This window comes from Siphateles boraxobius, unplaced genomic scaffold (genome assembly GCF_051911475.1).
Source record: "Siphateles boraxobius isolate OS27281-9 unplaced genomic scaffold, OSU_SipBor_1 29, whole genome shotgun sequence".
NCBI classification, from domain to species: Eukaryota; Metazoa; Chordata; class Actinopteri; order Cypriniformes; family Leuciscidae; genus Siphateles; species Siphateles boraxobius.
The window spans coordinates 21377627-21395151 of NW_027508908.1; the positions used below are offsets into that span (position 1 = coordinate 21377627).

General features: G+C 39.6%; 1 protein-coding gene across 1 annotated transcript in view; it reads left to right on the top strand.

Moving 5' to 3' along the window:
- cckbra (cholecystokinin B receptor a) overlaps nucleotides 1-17525 on the top strand; it is a 148367-nt gene that overhangs the window by 87398 nt on the left and 43444 nt on the right. The window contains exon 2 of the mRNA XM_077246905.1: nucleotides 12174-12422. Within this exon, the coding sequence (XP_077103020.1) occupies nucleotides 12174-12422 (249 nt within the window). The remainder of the gene's footprint in view (nucleotides 1-12173; nucleotides 12423-17525) is intronic.

Genomic DNA, 17525 nt, shown 5'->3' on the forward strand with positions numbered 1-17525 from the left:
GAGGACCTCTAGTGATAACCCAGGGAAACACAACCAGACACTGTGACATTCTGTTAGTAAACAGCCAAATTAAACAATATTGAATACAATATTGTAAATCAGTCCCTGCCAAAATGTTATTGATTCTATGTAATAATGTAATTATTAGTTGCTGTTAAATTAGATAAATAATTTAGTTGTTTTTGTCAAATATTTCTAATATAGTTTTAAGGATCTGAAAGGGTTAGTTCACCCAAAAATGAAATTTATGGCATTAATTACTCACCCTCATGTCATTCTAAACCCATAACATCTTCGTTCACTGCTGCTAACATCTTCGGAACACAAATGAAGATATTTTTTATTAAATTTGAGAGCTTTCTAACCCCCCTATAGACTGCAATGTTATTACTTTTAAAGGCCCAGAAAGGTGTTAAAGACATTGTTGTAAGAATTGAGAAATTAGAAAATGCCGGGCAGTCTGGTTGAGGAATGATTACTCCCCGAGAAGACAAAGGATCTTTCTCGAAATTAACATTTGAAGCTAGCATCCCCTAGTCAATAATCTCCCCCATGTTGTCTCTCTCTCACGCTAAGACCACCAGATATTCACCCAAAAAATCTATATGGTTTAATGTGAATAATTATCGTTCAGTATTATACATGTTTGGTATCATTTGAAATGTCTCAGTGAGACTGGTACAAATGTCTCATTGCCAAAGAAGTAAACCAAAAGGTAATAAAGTTCTTAAGAGTTTAGAGATAACTTGCACACATGAGGGTGTGTCTTCCAGGCAAATGGCATCCGCCTCCCAAAAGGTGTAAACTCTGAATGCAAATTCCTATTGTTAGCAAATGTTTCCATGTGAAAGAAGTTTCTGTCTATATAAAGAAATGCAGCAAGAGGCTCAGTGCGATTTATAGCTCAAATTAGCCCGTGATGCGGAGTGTGGGCAAAGACACTCAGCATCATGTATTTTCAAATGTCAGGTTAGCATCTTTTCTCTTTATTCCAGAGCATTTGATGTTTTGTATTTATTATCTTTGAACTGATTATAAAAATTGGCATGATACATTTACCTGATATAATAAATTGTAAACATTTGATTTTATTCTGACTGACTCTGAAATTGTTTTCCCAAGTGGATTTGTGTGTTACCGGAGGTCTGCGTCAGGTTCATGAATTCACACTTACATCAATTAAACAGAGTAAAGATTATGCGTATTTGGCGTGCTGTCCGGGGGGAGGGCTCCGAGCTCGGAATTTTTGCCCGAACCCAGAGTACTCCCCCCGCTGTAAGTGTATTTAGGACTAGAAGTGAGGAGATGGGGTGGTGGAGGGATACTGTTAAACTGTCAATGAACGGAGGTAAGTTTGCTGTATATATACACCTCTTGACTGTTGATTGAGTTGATTAGCAGAATGTGCTCCACTCGTGTCTAATTAGGTTTGATTGTCTGAGTGTGCTCCACGTGTGTTTAATTAGATTTAATTTTCTGAACGTGCTCCTCCCGAACTTTGTTAATACATTTACATTTAGTCATTTAGCAGACGCTTTTATCCAAAGCGACTTACATTTGAGGATTAAACCAAGCGAGTCATCGTGGAAAGGCAAAAACAACGCAAGAAGCGCTCAGAATAAAAAGTTCAAACATTGCTCAGAGTAGTATAAACCAGACAAGCGAAGATTTCAAGAAGAAGTTTTTTTTTATGTTAAGTGCTCACGGAAGAGATGAGTTTTCAGTCGTCTTTTGAATGCTGTCAGGGATTCTGCATTCCGTACGAGGGTGGGTAGATCATTCCACCAGCATGGAACCGTGAATGAGGATGTTCTGGAGAGTGATTTTGTGCCTCGCTGTGATGGTACCACAAGCCGTCGCTCATTGACCGATCATAGGCTTCTGGTAGGGATGTAGACCCGAAGGAGCGAGTGAATGTAGGAGGGATCTGAGCCAGTGGTCAATCTGTAAGCAAGTGTCAGCGCCTTGAACTTGATGGGAGCAGCGAGTGGTAGCCAATGCAGGGAGATGAACAGAGGAGTGACGTGGGCCCTTTTGGGCTCGTTGAAGACAAGACGAGCATCAGTATTCTGGATCATTTGTAAGGGTTTAGGTGCACATGATGGAAGTCCAGCTAGAAGAGCATTGCAGTAATCAAGCCTAGAAATAACCAGGGCCTGGACAAGAAGTTGTGTTGCATGCTCAGTTAGGAAAGGCCTGATCTTTCTGATGTTGTGCATTGCAAACCTGCATGATCGAGCTGTCTTTGTAATGTGTCTGTGAAGGTTAGCTGGTCATCAAAGATTACTCCAAGATTTCTGACCGAAGATTTCCTATAAAACATAATTTCACAAGTTCACACTGACACCAATTAAACAGAGTAAAGATTATGCGTATTTGGTGTGCTGTCTGCCTGAACCCAGAGTACTCCCCCAAAAGCAAAAAGACCAAAGGACGGCCGCCGACTAAAGACCCCACAAAACGCAGAGATTTGGCGGGCTGGCGGTTGGAGAGTAAGCCTGGTTGCTTGATCAGGAGAACCTGCTGGTTCACGAACAGGGAGCAGTCATAATTGAAACAACCAGTCGGGAGGGCTCACTCTGTTTCTTGACGGGAGCAGCTCACGGCATCTGACGGGCGAGCCCTACCGGACGATAAACGAGGGCCCGTGTGCCCGTTTCTTGACAGGAGCAGCTCACTGTGCTAGGCGGACGGGCCCTACTGGCTGACGAATGGGGAGCAGCAAGATTTGGGAATGCCCGATCGGGTGGGCTCACACGCCGCGACTTGATGGGAGTAGTTCACAGTTGTCAGACGAGTGAGGTCTGTCGACCGATGGGCGGGGAGCAGCGAGGTCAAAGACGGCCGACTGAGAAGGCCCATGTAGCTTCCGACGGGGGCAGCTCACGGTGTTGGGCTGAGTGGAGTGACGAATTTTGGAAGCCCGGACAGAAGATTTCTTGTTGTGTCCACTGGGAAATCGATACCTGCTGGATGGGATAGAGGAAACATAGATGAATGCTGCTGGGAGACCAATGCTCACTGGACAGAGAACGAGGAAGCCTAGATGCTTGCTACGTCCGCAGGGCGACCGATGCTTGGTGGACGGAAAGAGGAAACCTAGATGCACGCTACGTCCGCTGGGAGACCAATGCTCGCTGGACGGAGAAAGAAAAACAGATGCATGCTACGTCCGCTGGGAGACCAATGCTTGCTGGACAGAGAAAGAGGAAACCTAGATGCACGCTACGTCCGCTGGGAGACTGATGCCTGCTGGACGGAGAAAAAAAACAGATGTATGCTACGTCTGCTGGGAGACCAACGCTGGCTGGATGGAGAAAGAAAAACAGATGCATGCTATGACCGCTGGGAGACCAATGCTTGCTGGACAGAGAAAAGAGGAAACCTAGATGCATGCTACGTCCGCTGAGAGACCAATGCACGCTGGACGGAGAGAGAGGAAGCATGAGTGCTGTGCAAGGAGAGTTCTTGCTGCGTCCACTGGGAGATCAACGCTCTCTGGCCGGAGAAAGGGTTATGGGAATATTAGTTCTGAATAGTGAGGTACTGGAGTTGGGGATTGGTCCGCCTCAGGAGCCAGCGTCCTGGATTTCTGAAACTGGAAGCGAGACAGAGAGTCAGCGATTTGATTTTCTTACCCGGGGACATGTTTAGCAATTATGATAAATTGATCACATGCTGAGATCCAAATTAGGCGTCTTAAGATTGGCATTAGAGCTGGTGAATGGGAACGGCCTTTATTAATGCATTGAACAGTTGCTTCGTTGTCACAGTGCACTAGAACACTGCTGGTGGCCCATCCTTTTCCCCATAGGAAAGCTGCTACTACAAGTGGGTAAAGCTCGAATAGTGCTAAGGACTGGGTTGTGTCCTGGTGTTGGGGGTGGGGGGGGGGGGGGGGGGGGGGTGGGCATGGAGACATGTACCAGCATCCTTTGTAGAAATCCCCGAAGACGACTTAGGGGGCCGCATCTGTGAATAATTGGATATCGACTGGAGAAGGAACGAGATTGTTATAGAAAAAAGATAGGCCGTTCCACTGTTTTAGGAAAGTTATCCATAACCTGGGTTCGTCGCGGCACGTCTGAGATATGGAAAATGAGGTCCTCTAGCGCGTGAACTGAAGAGGCGAGAGAGAGGAGATCCGAAATGAAAGGGCGACCTTGTGGAATGATACGCATTGCGAAGTTTAAGTGGCCGAGCAGGAATAGGATTTGCGTTTGGAACAATTTGAGCTGTCTATGAGGGTAGATGAGACGAGTATGATCCTGTCGATTTTTTCCTTTGGCAGGGAAGCCTGGAATTTAACTGAATCTAAGTTAATGCCGAGGAACTCAATGGATGTGGTGGAACCCATGGTCTTTTCCTGGGTGATGGGGATCCCGAGTTTAGAAAAAACTTTTTGAACGGTGAGGATATGAGCGGTTGGGATGGCGTCGGGAGGTGAAATGATTAGGAAATCGTCTAGCAAGTGACTGAGGTGAGGAATTGCGTGATTGTTCGACAAAATACAGCAAACGGCTTCTGGTAGTCTGGGGCTGGGTTGCAATGTTTTGCGGAGAAGGAGTGGTCCTAGGTTCGGCAGATGGCGGCCGATGATCCGGAGAGAGGTTAGACTCGTCATCAGAAGGGAAGAGCTGGATTGGTGACATGGTAGCAAAAAGGGCGAACCAATATGCTGTTAAACTGTCAAGAACGGAGGTTAAGTTTGCTGTATACACCTCTTGACTGTTGATTGAGTTGATTAGCAGAGTGTGCTCCACTCGTGTCTAATTAGGTTTGATTTTCTGAGTGTGCTCCACGTGTGTTTAATTAGGTTTAATTTTCTGAACGTGCTCCTTCCGAACTTTGTTAATAAAGCATAATTTAGTGACGACTAATATTTGGCACTAATTCAAGTGTACTTGGTTCGCAAAGATAAGAATTAAATGTCTGTTTAGAACAGAAAAAATTCTGCTGAACAATCTAAATTTGGGTGGGTCCTGCCTCTGCTATTATAAGAGAAGTAATATTGGTCTACTTATATCTGTAGTAGTGGCCATACCTCTGCCCAGAGCCGGCTTCAGACTGCGCTCAGCAGGGGGGCATTTATATTCGATGGGTGGGCACTAGGTATGGGGACTTTTTTTTGGATATCAGATATCCTATATTTATTATTGCAACTGCCTTTTCTGTTAGCTATTACCATGAAGTGATGCAACCCATACAATAAACACATAAACCATTACACATTGTTGCAAGTAGGCATGTGCCGGTATCAAATTTTCATGCTGCGATTAATTGATTGAGCTTTTATCACAGTATACGGTATTATCACGATATTTTAATTGCACAAGAGAAACAGACGGATTGGGGGTATCTAAAAAAAACTTGCATCACAATGTGTAATTGTGATTGTCAAAACATTAATTTTATTTTTTAGTGACAACATGTTATATGTTTACATGGTACAGTTACTGAGGCTACTGTTTGTATTATTGCTTAACACAATTTTCATGATTTCAATTAAATTCTTGGATTTAATTTCAATCTTGATTCAATATTGACTCATTTGGATAAATATTAGGTAGGCTACAGTAGATAGCCTGCATTTAATTTTTTCTCAAGAAAAAATATATCTCACATAATGCTGTAAACATACAGAGAGAAATTAAATATAATGCATACAATATAAATATAATAATAATATAAATATAAAAATGTAATATGCCGTAATTTTCATTATAATAACAATTATATAATGACAAGTAAACATATATTAAAATATGTAATATAGTGCACATATTTAGCAAAATACTCCTCTCTATAGCTATTTTCTTAAAGTCAACTAACATTAAATGGCTTTCCTGAGGTAAATGTAACGTTCTGTGACATAATTGTTCTCCTGCAGTGTTATTGACCTCTTTCCGTGGTTGAAAAACACTGATTGATCGAAAGTACGTATACCTTTCGGTGGGTTGTACTGTATCTTTAATAAAAAGTAACAGATGATCTGTTTACTTGAACTGAGGCGCGCGATCTGTCACGTCATTTACAAGCACCAAAACAGTATTTATTGTCTGAATTTCGTTATAAAACCTGAGAGCTGATATTTTTTTCATATCAAAAGTAACCTGCTCTGTCTAGTCTGTCGGTGTCAGTGTCCTCTTTGCTCCGCGATTTTTCTCTGCGTGAGAAAATGGATGTGTGGCGCGAGACCGTGTGAAAGTGTCAATTGCGTGAGTCTCAAGCTGCTGAATGCGTGAGAGTTGGCAGCCATACGGGGGATAAATAGTCGGCAGCGTTCCTCCTTCCGCCGTGCTTCTTTTCCATGTGAGGATTGTTTACATTAGACTAGAGTGCACACTGCATTCACACAGTGCTTATACATGTGATGTGGGGATTGTTTACATCAAAGTGCGCACGTGTTTTGCGCAGCATATACGCATAGTTTTTTTAATAGTTGATGGAAAATAAGCTGATGCGCGTTCTAAAAATCTAAATTCGGATCTATTATTTTTCACGGTATTTCGAAGTCCCCGCGATAACAATATCGTGCATATTCATTACCGCGATTTATCGCATTACCGAATACCGGCACATGTCTAGTTGCAAGACGTGCAACTCTTAAGAAATTTGATTAAATAAGGGTTAAATAGGCCTATAAAAAAATTGCAAGACCGACTCTGACCACAGCTTTATTATAAACAAAGCTAACCAACATGCACACAGTCTCTCACTGACAGGATAGTAGTTTAACTGCTATCTCACTGGCGGAAGAGAGAAAAAAAAGCTACACATCTTTATTCTGCTTTGCAACATAAGCGTTTACAGTAGCCTACTATTAAAAAAGCATCATGTAGTTACCTTTATCAAAACAGTTTATCAGTTTTCATCTGTTTGCTTTGTTTTGAATGCAGCCAGGAATCTCGCGCCAACTGAAAGTCATTTCATTCATGTATTAACGTGCAAGTGATTGAGGGGGGCGGCAGGGGGGTTTCCTCACAGCTCCACACTGTGGTTTTATGTTGGCTTTATTATATTTTCAGCTAAATGAGCAGTTTGTAGACATATATTTTATTATTTCTCACTGAAATGTGAATTAAATTAAACTGATATTATTTTGTAAATTATATCATAATTCAATTTGGGGGGGCATAAAAGACATTTGGGGGGGCATTGCCCCCTAATGCCCCCCCATACCGCCGGCACTGCCTCTGCCTGAAGTAAATGTTACTTTAAATTCAAGTGTATGCAAAACCATGGGGCTATACCAAAGTATATTTGATTGTGTAAGCGTGAATGCGACCATCTCAGGTATATAGCCTAGTACCTCTGTTTAGTAAACGAAGCTGGCGAGCTTGTGATCGTGAAACCCGTGTTAAACAGAAGGCGTGAGGACCTCAAAGCGACATAGTTTCCTAATATGAACGGGTAAAATATAAGTAAAGAGTTGAAAAGAATAATCAAATGTGCTGCTAAACTATTATATAAATTAACATTAACCAACTGGCAATCTAACCTTAATTCGAGGTCGTGATAAAATGGAGTCAAATAAGTTTGATTGGAACTAAATTACTTTGCCACGTGGAAAGACATTAACGCGCAGAGACCTTCACCCGTTCTATCGGATGCCGCCATTGGACCGATTTAGACAAGCTTACAATGTTAAAATAGTCCATGTGACTACAGTGGTTCAACCTTAATGTTATGAAGGGAGGAGAATACTTTTTGTGTGCAAAAAAATTCCAAAATAATGACTTTATTCAACAATTTCAGAAAGCTCTCGAATTTCATCAAAAATATCTTAATTTGTTTTCCGAAGATCTTACGACATGAGATCTTTGGAACGACATGAGGATGAGTAATTAATGACAGAAATTTAATTTTTGGTGAACTAACCCTTTAAGACTTTGAAGAAATATTGAAGAATCCAAGAAAGCAGCATACATTTAAACATAATAGACTAAGAAGAAGACAAATTATTGCCGTAATTACATATCTTTGAGAATTTGTTTCTGCTTCAGTGTAAAAAATAAACCCTGTAATTGTGAGTTAAAGTTTAAAATAAGAAATAAACATTATGAAATATAGTCACAATTGCATGATATAAAGACACAATTAAAAGAAATATAAATTTTTTATAAATTGTAAAGTAGCGATTATTAAAAATAAAGTTACAGCAACGAGAAAATATACTGAGGTTATGGAATTAAAGCTGCAATTACGAGATATACAGTCTGTCGCAAGGTGGCTATAATTAAATGCATGACGACAAGGAATACAACAAAAAAAGTCTTTAATTTTTAATCCAATTTGGAACACTCTGGAAATCTCAAGCAGTGGCGGATCTAGAAAATTTGACATGGGGGGGCAAAGGGGTGGCAAGAGGTCTTGGCAGGGTGGCAGGGGCAGATGGTGGGAATCCCTATATGTGAATTGCTTTAACAAAACAAACACAAAAACAAAGTATTATTGTTTAATCATGCCCTTACACACTAAAAAGGTTTTTAATTCACAACAGGAATAAGCCCAGTGCAGTGTTCAAACAAAACAAAACCGTGCATCTTTTAAAAAGTAAAATTATAACAAGCAAAATGAAAATATAAAAAAACAAAGTAAAATAATTGTGTCCAAGGACTTTTAGCCTTAATGGTTAGGCTCCAGCTACTTTCTTCAACTACTCTTGCCTGCAAAAGTCAATATGTGAAAACCTCTGGTTATCCTTGTATTAGGGGTGGAACGGTACACAGAAGTCACGGTTCGGTTCATACCTCGGTTCAGACATCACGGTTCGGTACGATTTCGGTACAATGAAGTGAAAAGCAAAACAAAAATGCAGAAGGCATTTTTATAAATGTCTTAAGCCTTGTATTTTTTAATTAAGTGTTATTAATAAAGGCAAAGAACAAGTTTATTTTTAGTGCCCTGACAATAGTTTTATATAATTTAATTAGTTTATTAATTAAATTAATAAAAAGACAAAGACATTGCGATATGTTTGGTATGTTTGAATGAATTTAAAATGAATTTGACATATTTCAGATCAATATATTTGTTTTTCTTAATTTTATTTAACCCTAACTTTATTCTCATCTAAGTTATAAATAATTGATTTCCGTATAAAATAATACGAGGCTACCATTAAAAACCACATTTGATTTTCTTTTTTTAATCAATGTAGAATGTGTAATTTAAAAGTACAACTGTGTTGTGTGTGTGTGTGTGTGTGTGTGTGTGTGTGTGTGTGTGTGTGTGTGTGTGTGTGTGTGTGTGTGTGTGTGTGTGTGTGTGTGCGATTTTGGTTGGGTGATAGTTGTAGGTTACAGTTTGACAAGAGAGTGTGACAAAAGCACAATGTTGTGTTTTATTGCGAATGTACAGAAATATATGTAAACACTTTGCAGTTTGAATTATATGTTTACGGAGTATGTTTTTGTTTCCACTGTTCGATCGCCCTCGCGCCCCTCTCTCTCTCTCACACACACACACACACACACACACACAGTTCGATCGCGCCCGCGCCTCTCCCTCTCTCGCGCGCGTACACACACAGTTCAGCATTGCAATATTGACATCGCAGTCTGTTCAATATGCTGCGTTCAGACCAAACGCGAATTGAGCGAATTTTATCGCTATTTAGAGTTTTATTTATTTTTATACCGTGTATTCTACGTGTAAATTCGTGCACCGAACCGTGACGCCCGTACCGATTCGGTTCAATACGAATACATGTACCGTTCCACCCCTACCTTGTATTACATTACACTGTAGGTCCATGTAGCTAATAATAGCCTATATAACAAATATAAAATCAGAAAGATTTATCACATGCACACACACCAGTTATGTTTAGACTACTTAAAATAATATAATCCTAATTGTATTTGTTATTTGCCCAGTTGTAACCTGGTTTCATTGCTGTGATATCTGAGAGGAATAGGATTTGCTTAACGTTAGCTAATCAAATGATCGATCTCCTAACTGGCACTGTATTTTGTTGTGTGTTGTAATGTAACGGCAACCATCAGTAAACGTTATTGATACAAACAATTTATTATTTTTAGTAAGCTGTTCTTGTCTTTACAAAAATCACAATTAGGTTAATCAAAGGGAAGAGTGCTCTTACAAATCACGAGGGAGCCGCTGATTTTGGCTAACGTAATAGACTCGCTGTTTTTGCTGATGCTGGATCGTCTTTAGCATACACTGCATTCATTAAAAATGTAACTAAGTTAAACGTGTGTTTAACTACACCTCGGGAAACTCACTTCACCTTCAGAGGCTCTGGGGCAGCTCAGTCTCTCCAGTCGGGTTGCAGGGCCACCGCACCGCAGCAGACTCGCTGTGTGTGTGTGTGTGAGCGTGAGAGCCAGACTGAGCGAACGCCACTCTGCACGTTTGAATCAGGGACGTACTAAGTATTTGAGGGGTAGGGGGGAGGGGCTTTAATAAAAATAAAATTGTTCAATTTTGGTAAATGTATCGTTTAGTTCACTGTTTTGAGAAGCTTACGAGTTGTTTTTACAAGTACATTATTTGGATCATCAAAGTTAGGGGGGCAGCTGGGGGGGCAAGGCTCTAGAGTGGGGTGGCACCTGCCCCCCCTTGCCCCCCTGTAGATCCGCCCCTGATCTCAAGGAATAAGAAAAATAACACAACCCCGTAAATTAACGAAAATCAACACAGAATAAAGAACTGTGAGCACTGAAGGGTTAAATACACAGGGATTAATCAACAGAAACTAAAACAGGTGCGTAACATAATCAGTAACCAAGGAAATTAACAAGGGAAACAGGCGGGCAGGCAGACCTACAAGGTAGGTGTTCAAAAATGCATAGAGAATACTTTTAAGTGTGTGATTGATGGTGAATTAATTGTTCAAACCTGAGGCAACGATTTCACAGTCAGCCACCTGCCTGGGAGTGTGATCACATTACAGATTGCTCATCTGAAATAAAAAATATAATTTTCTTCTCAGGACTGCATCATTACTGTCCTGATGTGGAGATGATGCCATGTAAACAGACCCCCCTCAATTCATTTCTCATAACCCATAATCATACAACACATACACTTCTGCTCATTGGCAGTAAAAGATATGAAAATGTACATTGCAAAGGATGTTTTAAACATTTCCCTTTGAAAAGGTAGCTCACTTTATTAAAGTCGGCTTTAAATGTAAGTTGTGATAATTTTTTCTTCCCTATTGTAATGTACATCTGAGTGAAACGGTTTCTTGAACAAGAACAAATGTAAGGCGAGACTTGATTTTGTCCATCATTAATTGATTGGATCGTTGGATTGATGATATTTGCTATCACTGTGATCTCATGTAAGTTACAGGTTGTCCTGCCTTTGCGGCAGTACACATATCATCATAGAAATAAGAGATGTCGCTGCAAATCAAAGGGGAAGTTATTTTGGTAACACTTTATAATAATGGTCAGTCATTTACAAATAACTATGCAGGAAGTAATGCAGGACTAATGAATAGTACTATGTGGCGAGCAGGACGAGACCGAGGGCCGTGAGAGAGCGGCACGAGGTCGGTGGCGTAATTACTGATGAGCGCCACCTGTGCGACGCACCGGTCTCGTATCTCTCACGAAGGTGCGGAAGCATAAAAGGAGAAGCGACGATAGTGGAGATCGAGAGAGGAACAGGCCTGAACCTGTGTTTTGTTTTGTTTGTGTTTTATTATCTTTTACTTTCATTTTGTATTTGTTTATTTTTTTATTAAAAGTGTTAAATGTTCGCCGGTTCCCGCCTCCTTCCCATAACATCTGAACCTACATACTACATTAACACTTCAGCTATACTACTATTAACTAATGGAAACAATACAAGCTAAACTAATCAGTAAGTAATATCGAATTTATTACTAATAATAGTAGCTGAAGTGTTAATGTAGTACTACTCATTAGTCCTGGATTACTTCCTGCATAGTTACTTATTAATGGCGGACCATTATTATAAAGTGTTACCGTTATTTTGATTAAAGATTATGAGGGGAACATGAATAATAAAAAAAAGATATATATGTTCACGGATAAATAATTTATAATAAATACTGCAATATTCCATAAAAAAAGAAAAAGAAAGAATTTTGATTTCATGGTGACATTAAAGGTGTCATGAGATAATATATTTGTTGTTTCTTTTAACCAATATGGTTTTTCCTCTCTCCTTAGAAATGGACTCGGTGAGGATTATCCTTTACTCACTTGTCTTTCTCCTGAGTGTTTTTGGGAACTTGCTGATCATTGTGGTCCTGATAGTAAACAAGAGAATGCGGACTGTCACCAACTCCTTCCTGCTCTCGCTGGCCATTAGTGATCTCATGATGGCCATCTTCTGCATGCCCTTTAATCTCATCCCCAGCCTGCTGGAGGACTTCATTTTTGGAGCTGCGATGTGCAAGACAGTCGCCTATTTCATGGGTGAGGAGCGTTCAATTAAGCTTCCATTAAGTGTAAGATTCATGTTCGATTCTTCTTTGTCATTGATCATTGTTCAATAATGCATTAAACACTTAAGTACACTTTCATTACAGAGCCAAACCTTATAATATAAAAAGCTTAATGATTACATTTTTAGATTATTCGGGTTGGAAATAAACTCTGCCGAACAGTGGCATTTGGGCCAAAATTGCTTCCTCCTGCTGTTTTTTGGGTGAACATCTGATTATAGTATCTTTGTTATAATTTGTAACATAATTTGGAGTGCTAATGCCAAGCATGCATTTTAATTAATTTTGGCAATTCATAATTTTTTAATTCATAATTAGGCATAATTACATATATTTCTGAAATAAATCTCTGTTGTGATTTGAGCTGTCTATATATATATGTGGCCACTTTGCACTGCAAAACAAATAAATTTTTCCTCACTTATTCAAAGCTTTTTTTTATATAAGGACTAGGTGTTTAGGAAATTGTTGCAGTGGTTTTTGTCGCCGCCATGTAATGCTTTTGAAGAAAATAACATTCAAGGGGCTCTTATTTAGGTTTTTGAATGGACTAAACTATTGAACACGGTAGTTTATTAGGATGTCATCACCTATTGTGACAGCAATCATTTTAATTTTACAAGCAGACAACTGTTTTATACATTAGGCTTAAAGCACTTAAATCATTTTCCAGAACACAGGCGCATCCTGCTTAGCTTAATACATCATCTAGGCATATCTAGTCAAGCTCTTTGGGAGCCCCTAAAAGCTCAACCCATCTACTCTCAATTATAGTTTCAGTCTGACTTGACTATAGACTTTGCACTTCACCATTAATTAGTCATTGACTGTGCTATTTCTCCTGTGATGTCTCTTCCTCCTTGAGCAACACCTTTTCATGCCCCACATCATACTAACACTAATTGATATGAGACATACATTTTTGTGAAACCTGTGGGGCATCAGATTGAAAAGGAATGATTCAAAGAAACTGATACGACATAAGATCATTAAGAAGATCACAATGCTGTGCCTATAGCAAGAAACTTAATTTTTTTCAGAGCATTCCATCTCATTCTTATTCTGTTTTTCTTTGTTAGAATTTGACTGCGTTTCATAAAATCTCTTCATGACAGCAGTATTTTACTTGAAACTGTGGTTACCAATTACATTAAATTATATATATTTATTACACACACTGTGTGTAATAATTGCAAGCAATTTACAGGATTAAAGAGTTTTATTGTACAATAAAACTCAGTACTGTAGACAGAAATTTACAGTGAAATGAATGGGTCATTTTCTTACGAATTACTGTTAATCAACAGCAAAATGATGCTGACATAAACAGTTATTTAGATAGATATAGATTTTTTATTTGTCCTCGAGAGTACATTTGTTTCCACCATAGATGCATACATAACACAAACACACATAACGTTAAATTATTAACATATCATAATACAATCAAAAATAGTTGCTGACATCACAAAAAAAAAACAACAACAAAGAATGTACTGCTCTTGTCTTACTGTGAATTCACATGTAAAGTTGTCTTTAACCATGCTACTGTAAGAAATGTTATTGTTTAGTACTCTAATCGTTTTGAATTCACAATAATGGTGATTAGTGTTCCATTTGCCTGGAATCTTGGACCTTGCATATTCGTATGGAAATTTCTAATTTAGCCAAGTCAGAAGGTGACAAATGAATACATTTGTTAAAACAATGACAAGGTAGAATATAAAATAAGCTAATTGGCTGATATACCCGAACAGTCAGCTCTGAACGGGTCTCCCGAGCTGCCGGCTTCATCCTGGTTTCCTGAACTGCCGACTCCGCCCTGGTCTCCTGAGCTGCCGGCTCTGCCCAGGTCGCCTGAATGACCGACTCCACCCTGGCCGCATGAACCAGCACTGCCCTGGAGGCTTCCTGCTCCAAATACGCCATGCCCTCGTCAGCCTCCAGAGGCTTCTGTCACATATTAACCTAGTCACCATCCTCTGCACTACATTTCCCATCACCCTTCTTGGCTCCCACCTGCACATCATTCACAATCACTCACACCTACACCTCATCATCACCCTCATCACTGTCACTATAAAGGCACACTCCTCACCACAGTTCCTGGTCCAACCTCGTTTTCACTAAGTGGACTATTCCCCCTGTCTCCAGCGATCTCCCTGTCCTCTGTCTCTGCCAAGATCACCCTTTAGACTCCACTACCCTGCTTACCTCATCCCTGCACCTTTGTTATCAATAAATCACTATTCACCATCCATCTTCCTGTAAAAAAAGATGGACAACACCCCTTTGCTCTCTTCCATTGGCGAGAAGTGAAGCCGTCAGTGTCCCGATATGGCACTGACATCTTGGGTCTTTAGTCTGCGCAGTTGCGATTTCGGGACCAGACCTGCTCAGTTGTGAGCAGGAAGTAAAGCCGCGAAATCAACGCCCCGCCCTCACTCTCGCAGAATCAATCGCAAGCACACGCCCCTGCACTTTTTTGTGGCCTGAAAAAGTGGCCTGTCTGCTCTATTCTGCTCCAATTTTGATGTCTGCTGATTGCAGTACCTCGTTAAAATAAGGTAAATACAACTACTAACCACATAGTCATATTTAAAAATTAACACATGAATATATCCTATAGTATAGGATATATTAATGTGTTAATATAGGACCTATACTGTAAAATACGAGTAGCCTACTAATATTACAACAATTAAACAATTATCACAATTTGGTGGACAGCTAAATCAACTTCATATTTAGCTCATGTAGTCTGTTTTAGCTAATTTAGCATCCTATAATTTATTAATTTATTTTGCATGCGCAAAAAACTCAAAGATTGATCAGACATGTCAGATCGGTTAGCACATTCTACTGCAGAACAACCCATTATGTCGGTGTGAAATAATTAGTTATAGAAATTTAGATATTAAATTTAAAGCTCCAATCTCCTCAGTCCTCCAAAGATAAAAAAAAAGTCTGTTGGTGCTTCAGTGACTACTTCGCTCAGAGAACCTGTCAATCACAGCTGTCAATCATGACGCCACAGCACTGTTTTATAGCATCAAATAACTAACAAAAAACAAACTTATTTTAAAAACAAACACTTGAAATTACATCAGCGTGATAAAAACTACAGTAAATGACAGAAACTATCTTTGGAAAAAAGATATGTGAAGTGTAATTTAATTGTTTAGTTGGTCTCACGTCCCGTTGATTAACACAGGGAGGCGGCGTTTATGACCTATACTAGGACCGGTCACCGGGGGGCGATCGAGACGTTTTGGCTTCACTTTTCATGGCTTGTGCGGCACGCTTGCACTCAACAAATAAGAATAATAAAAAATATAAATTCTGAACATTACAAAATAAACAAACAACACAAACAAGTTGTGTTCACAAGTGAACCAAAAATAAGTTCAGCAGCACACATAAAACTAACAATAGTCAAGAAACTCCACAGTATAATCTATTGAGACAAATATCAAATATTTCCAAGAGTGCAGTTATACAAGATAAGTCCTACTGTGGAATTACTGTGAAAGTCATGCAATTATTAACCTAGAATATACTTTAATTTCCCAATGAAATTTTCAACAGTGCAGCCTTCTGGAATACTTGATTCTGATTGGTCAAACGCAGCACTCTGCAGTCAAACCATTAAGCTGTATACTGGGTAAAACTTATTTTTTGATGGTCCCTTTTGAACATTCTGTTAACTATAAGTACATTTGCAACTATATGTTAACTAATTTTCATTAGATTATTAGTGGACTATCTGCTTCATATCTGCAAACTCTTTATTGTGATGGTCCTCCAACAGACACTCTACTGACTATAAGTAACTTTGCAACTACATGTCAACTTATTCTAACCCTAACCCTACCCGTCTACTAATAATCAACTAATACTCTAATGAGATTTAGTAGACATGAAGGTGCTATGTTACTTATAGACAACAGATTGTGTTAAAGGGACCATCAAAATAAAGTGAAACCGTATACTGTTGTCCCTGGCAACCAATCTCCTACACTCTGCTAGTTTCTGTCACATCACTCTGCAGTATTTTTCTTCTCACATAGAATGTATTCTCAATTCTATATTTTTGACCATTTATTTACTAATTTGTCAACAAGCAATGTAATACGTTGAAAAATGTAATCAAGTCATTATTGCAAAATGAACCCCTCCGGCATGATTGTCAAGGCCCAAATAAATGGACTGACTGGTGTATTGTTCATCATCCCTTACACAGTGTTATACATATTTATAAGTGTTCCATAATATGGATGCTATAAGTTTTCAGGATCTGTGTAGCGCAGCCTTGAATCAAATCAGCACTTCGTCTCTGAATGTACTTGGCACTGAGCTGGACAGCAATAAGTCATTCTCACACTGCAAAGTGTTGGCCTTGAGTCAGTGGAAGAGCACGCCGTCACCCCACCCCCACCTGTGAGAACATTCCATCACATTCTACAGCTTCACTTGCATTCTGTGTCTTTCTCTTGTATTACCTTGCTCACATTATTGCATTAATCTGAGAGTGCTTTGGGCTCCTCGTTTTAGTCAGCCAGTGGCAATCAATGCACAAACCCATTATGAGCCATTGATTTCAACCCTCAGTGGCAGGGCCGGCGCTGTTGTGGGGCATTCGAGGGCCGTGCCCCCCCTAGTGGTCATTGATGCCCCTCCTTCCACAGGCCATGGCGTGGCCCAAAAAAAATCCCTTTTTATGGGGCTGGGGGGGAGGGGGGGGGGGGGGGGTACATTGTGTACATACACAAGTACATTGTGTTTAATTTGTCGTTTAATGAGATCTAATATGTGTTGGTGCCGAGAATTTTCACGTGAAGAAATACATAGATCCGATCCGACTATTTTTTGTATGTATTTTAATGGTACAGTGTCAGAACTTTTGCCAAGCGTGTCAGAGGTTCTGGGTTCTAATCCACAATCGTGTTGTTTTTTCCCCCTTCATTAAAACCGATTATGTTTATTAGTGGTTGTATATCAAGCAGGGACAAGTTTGTGTGCATTTTACTTTGTGATTTCACCAGAACGAATAGAGAGTCTCCGCAACAGATTA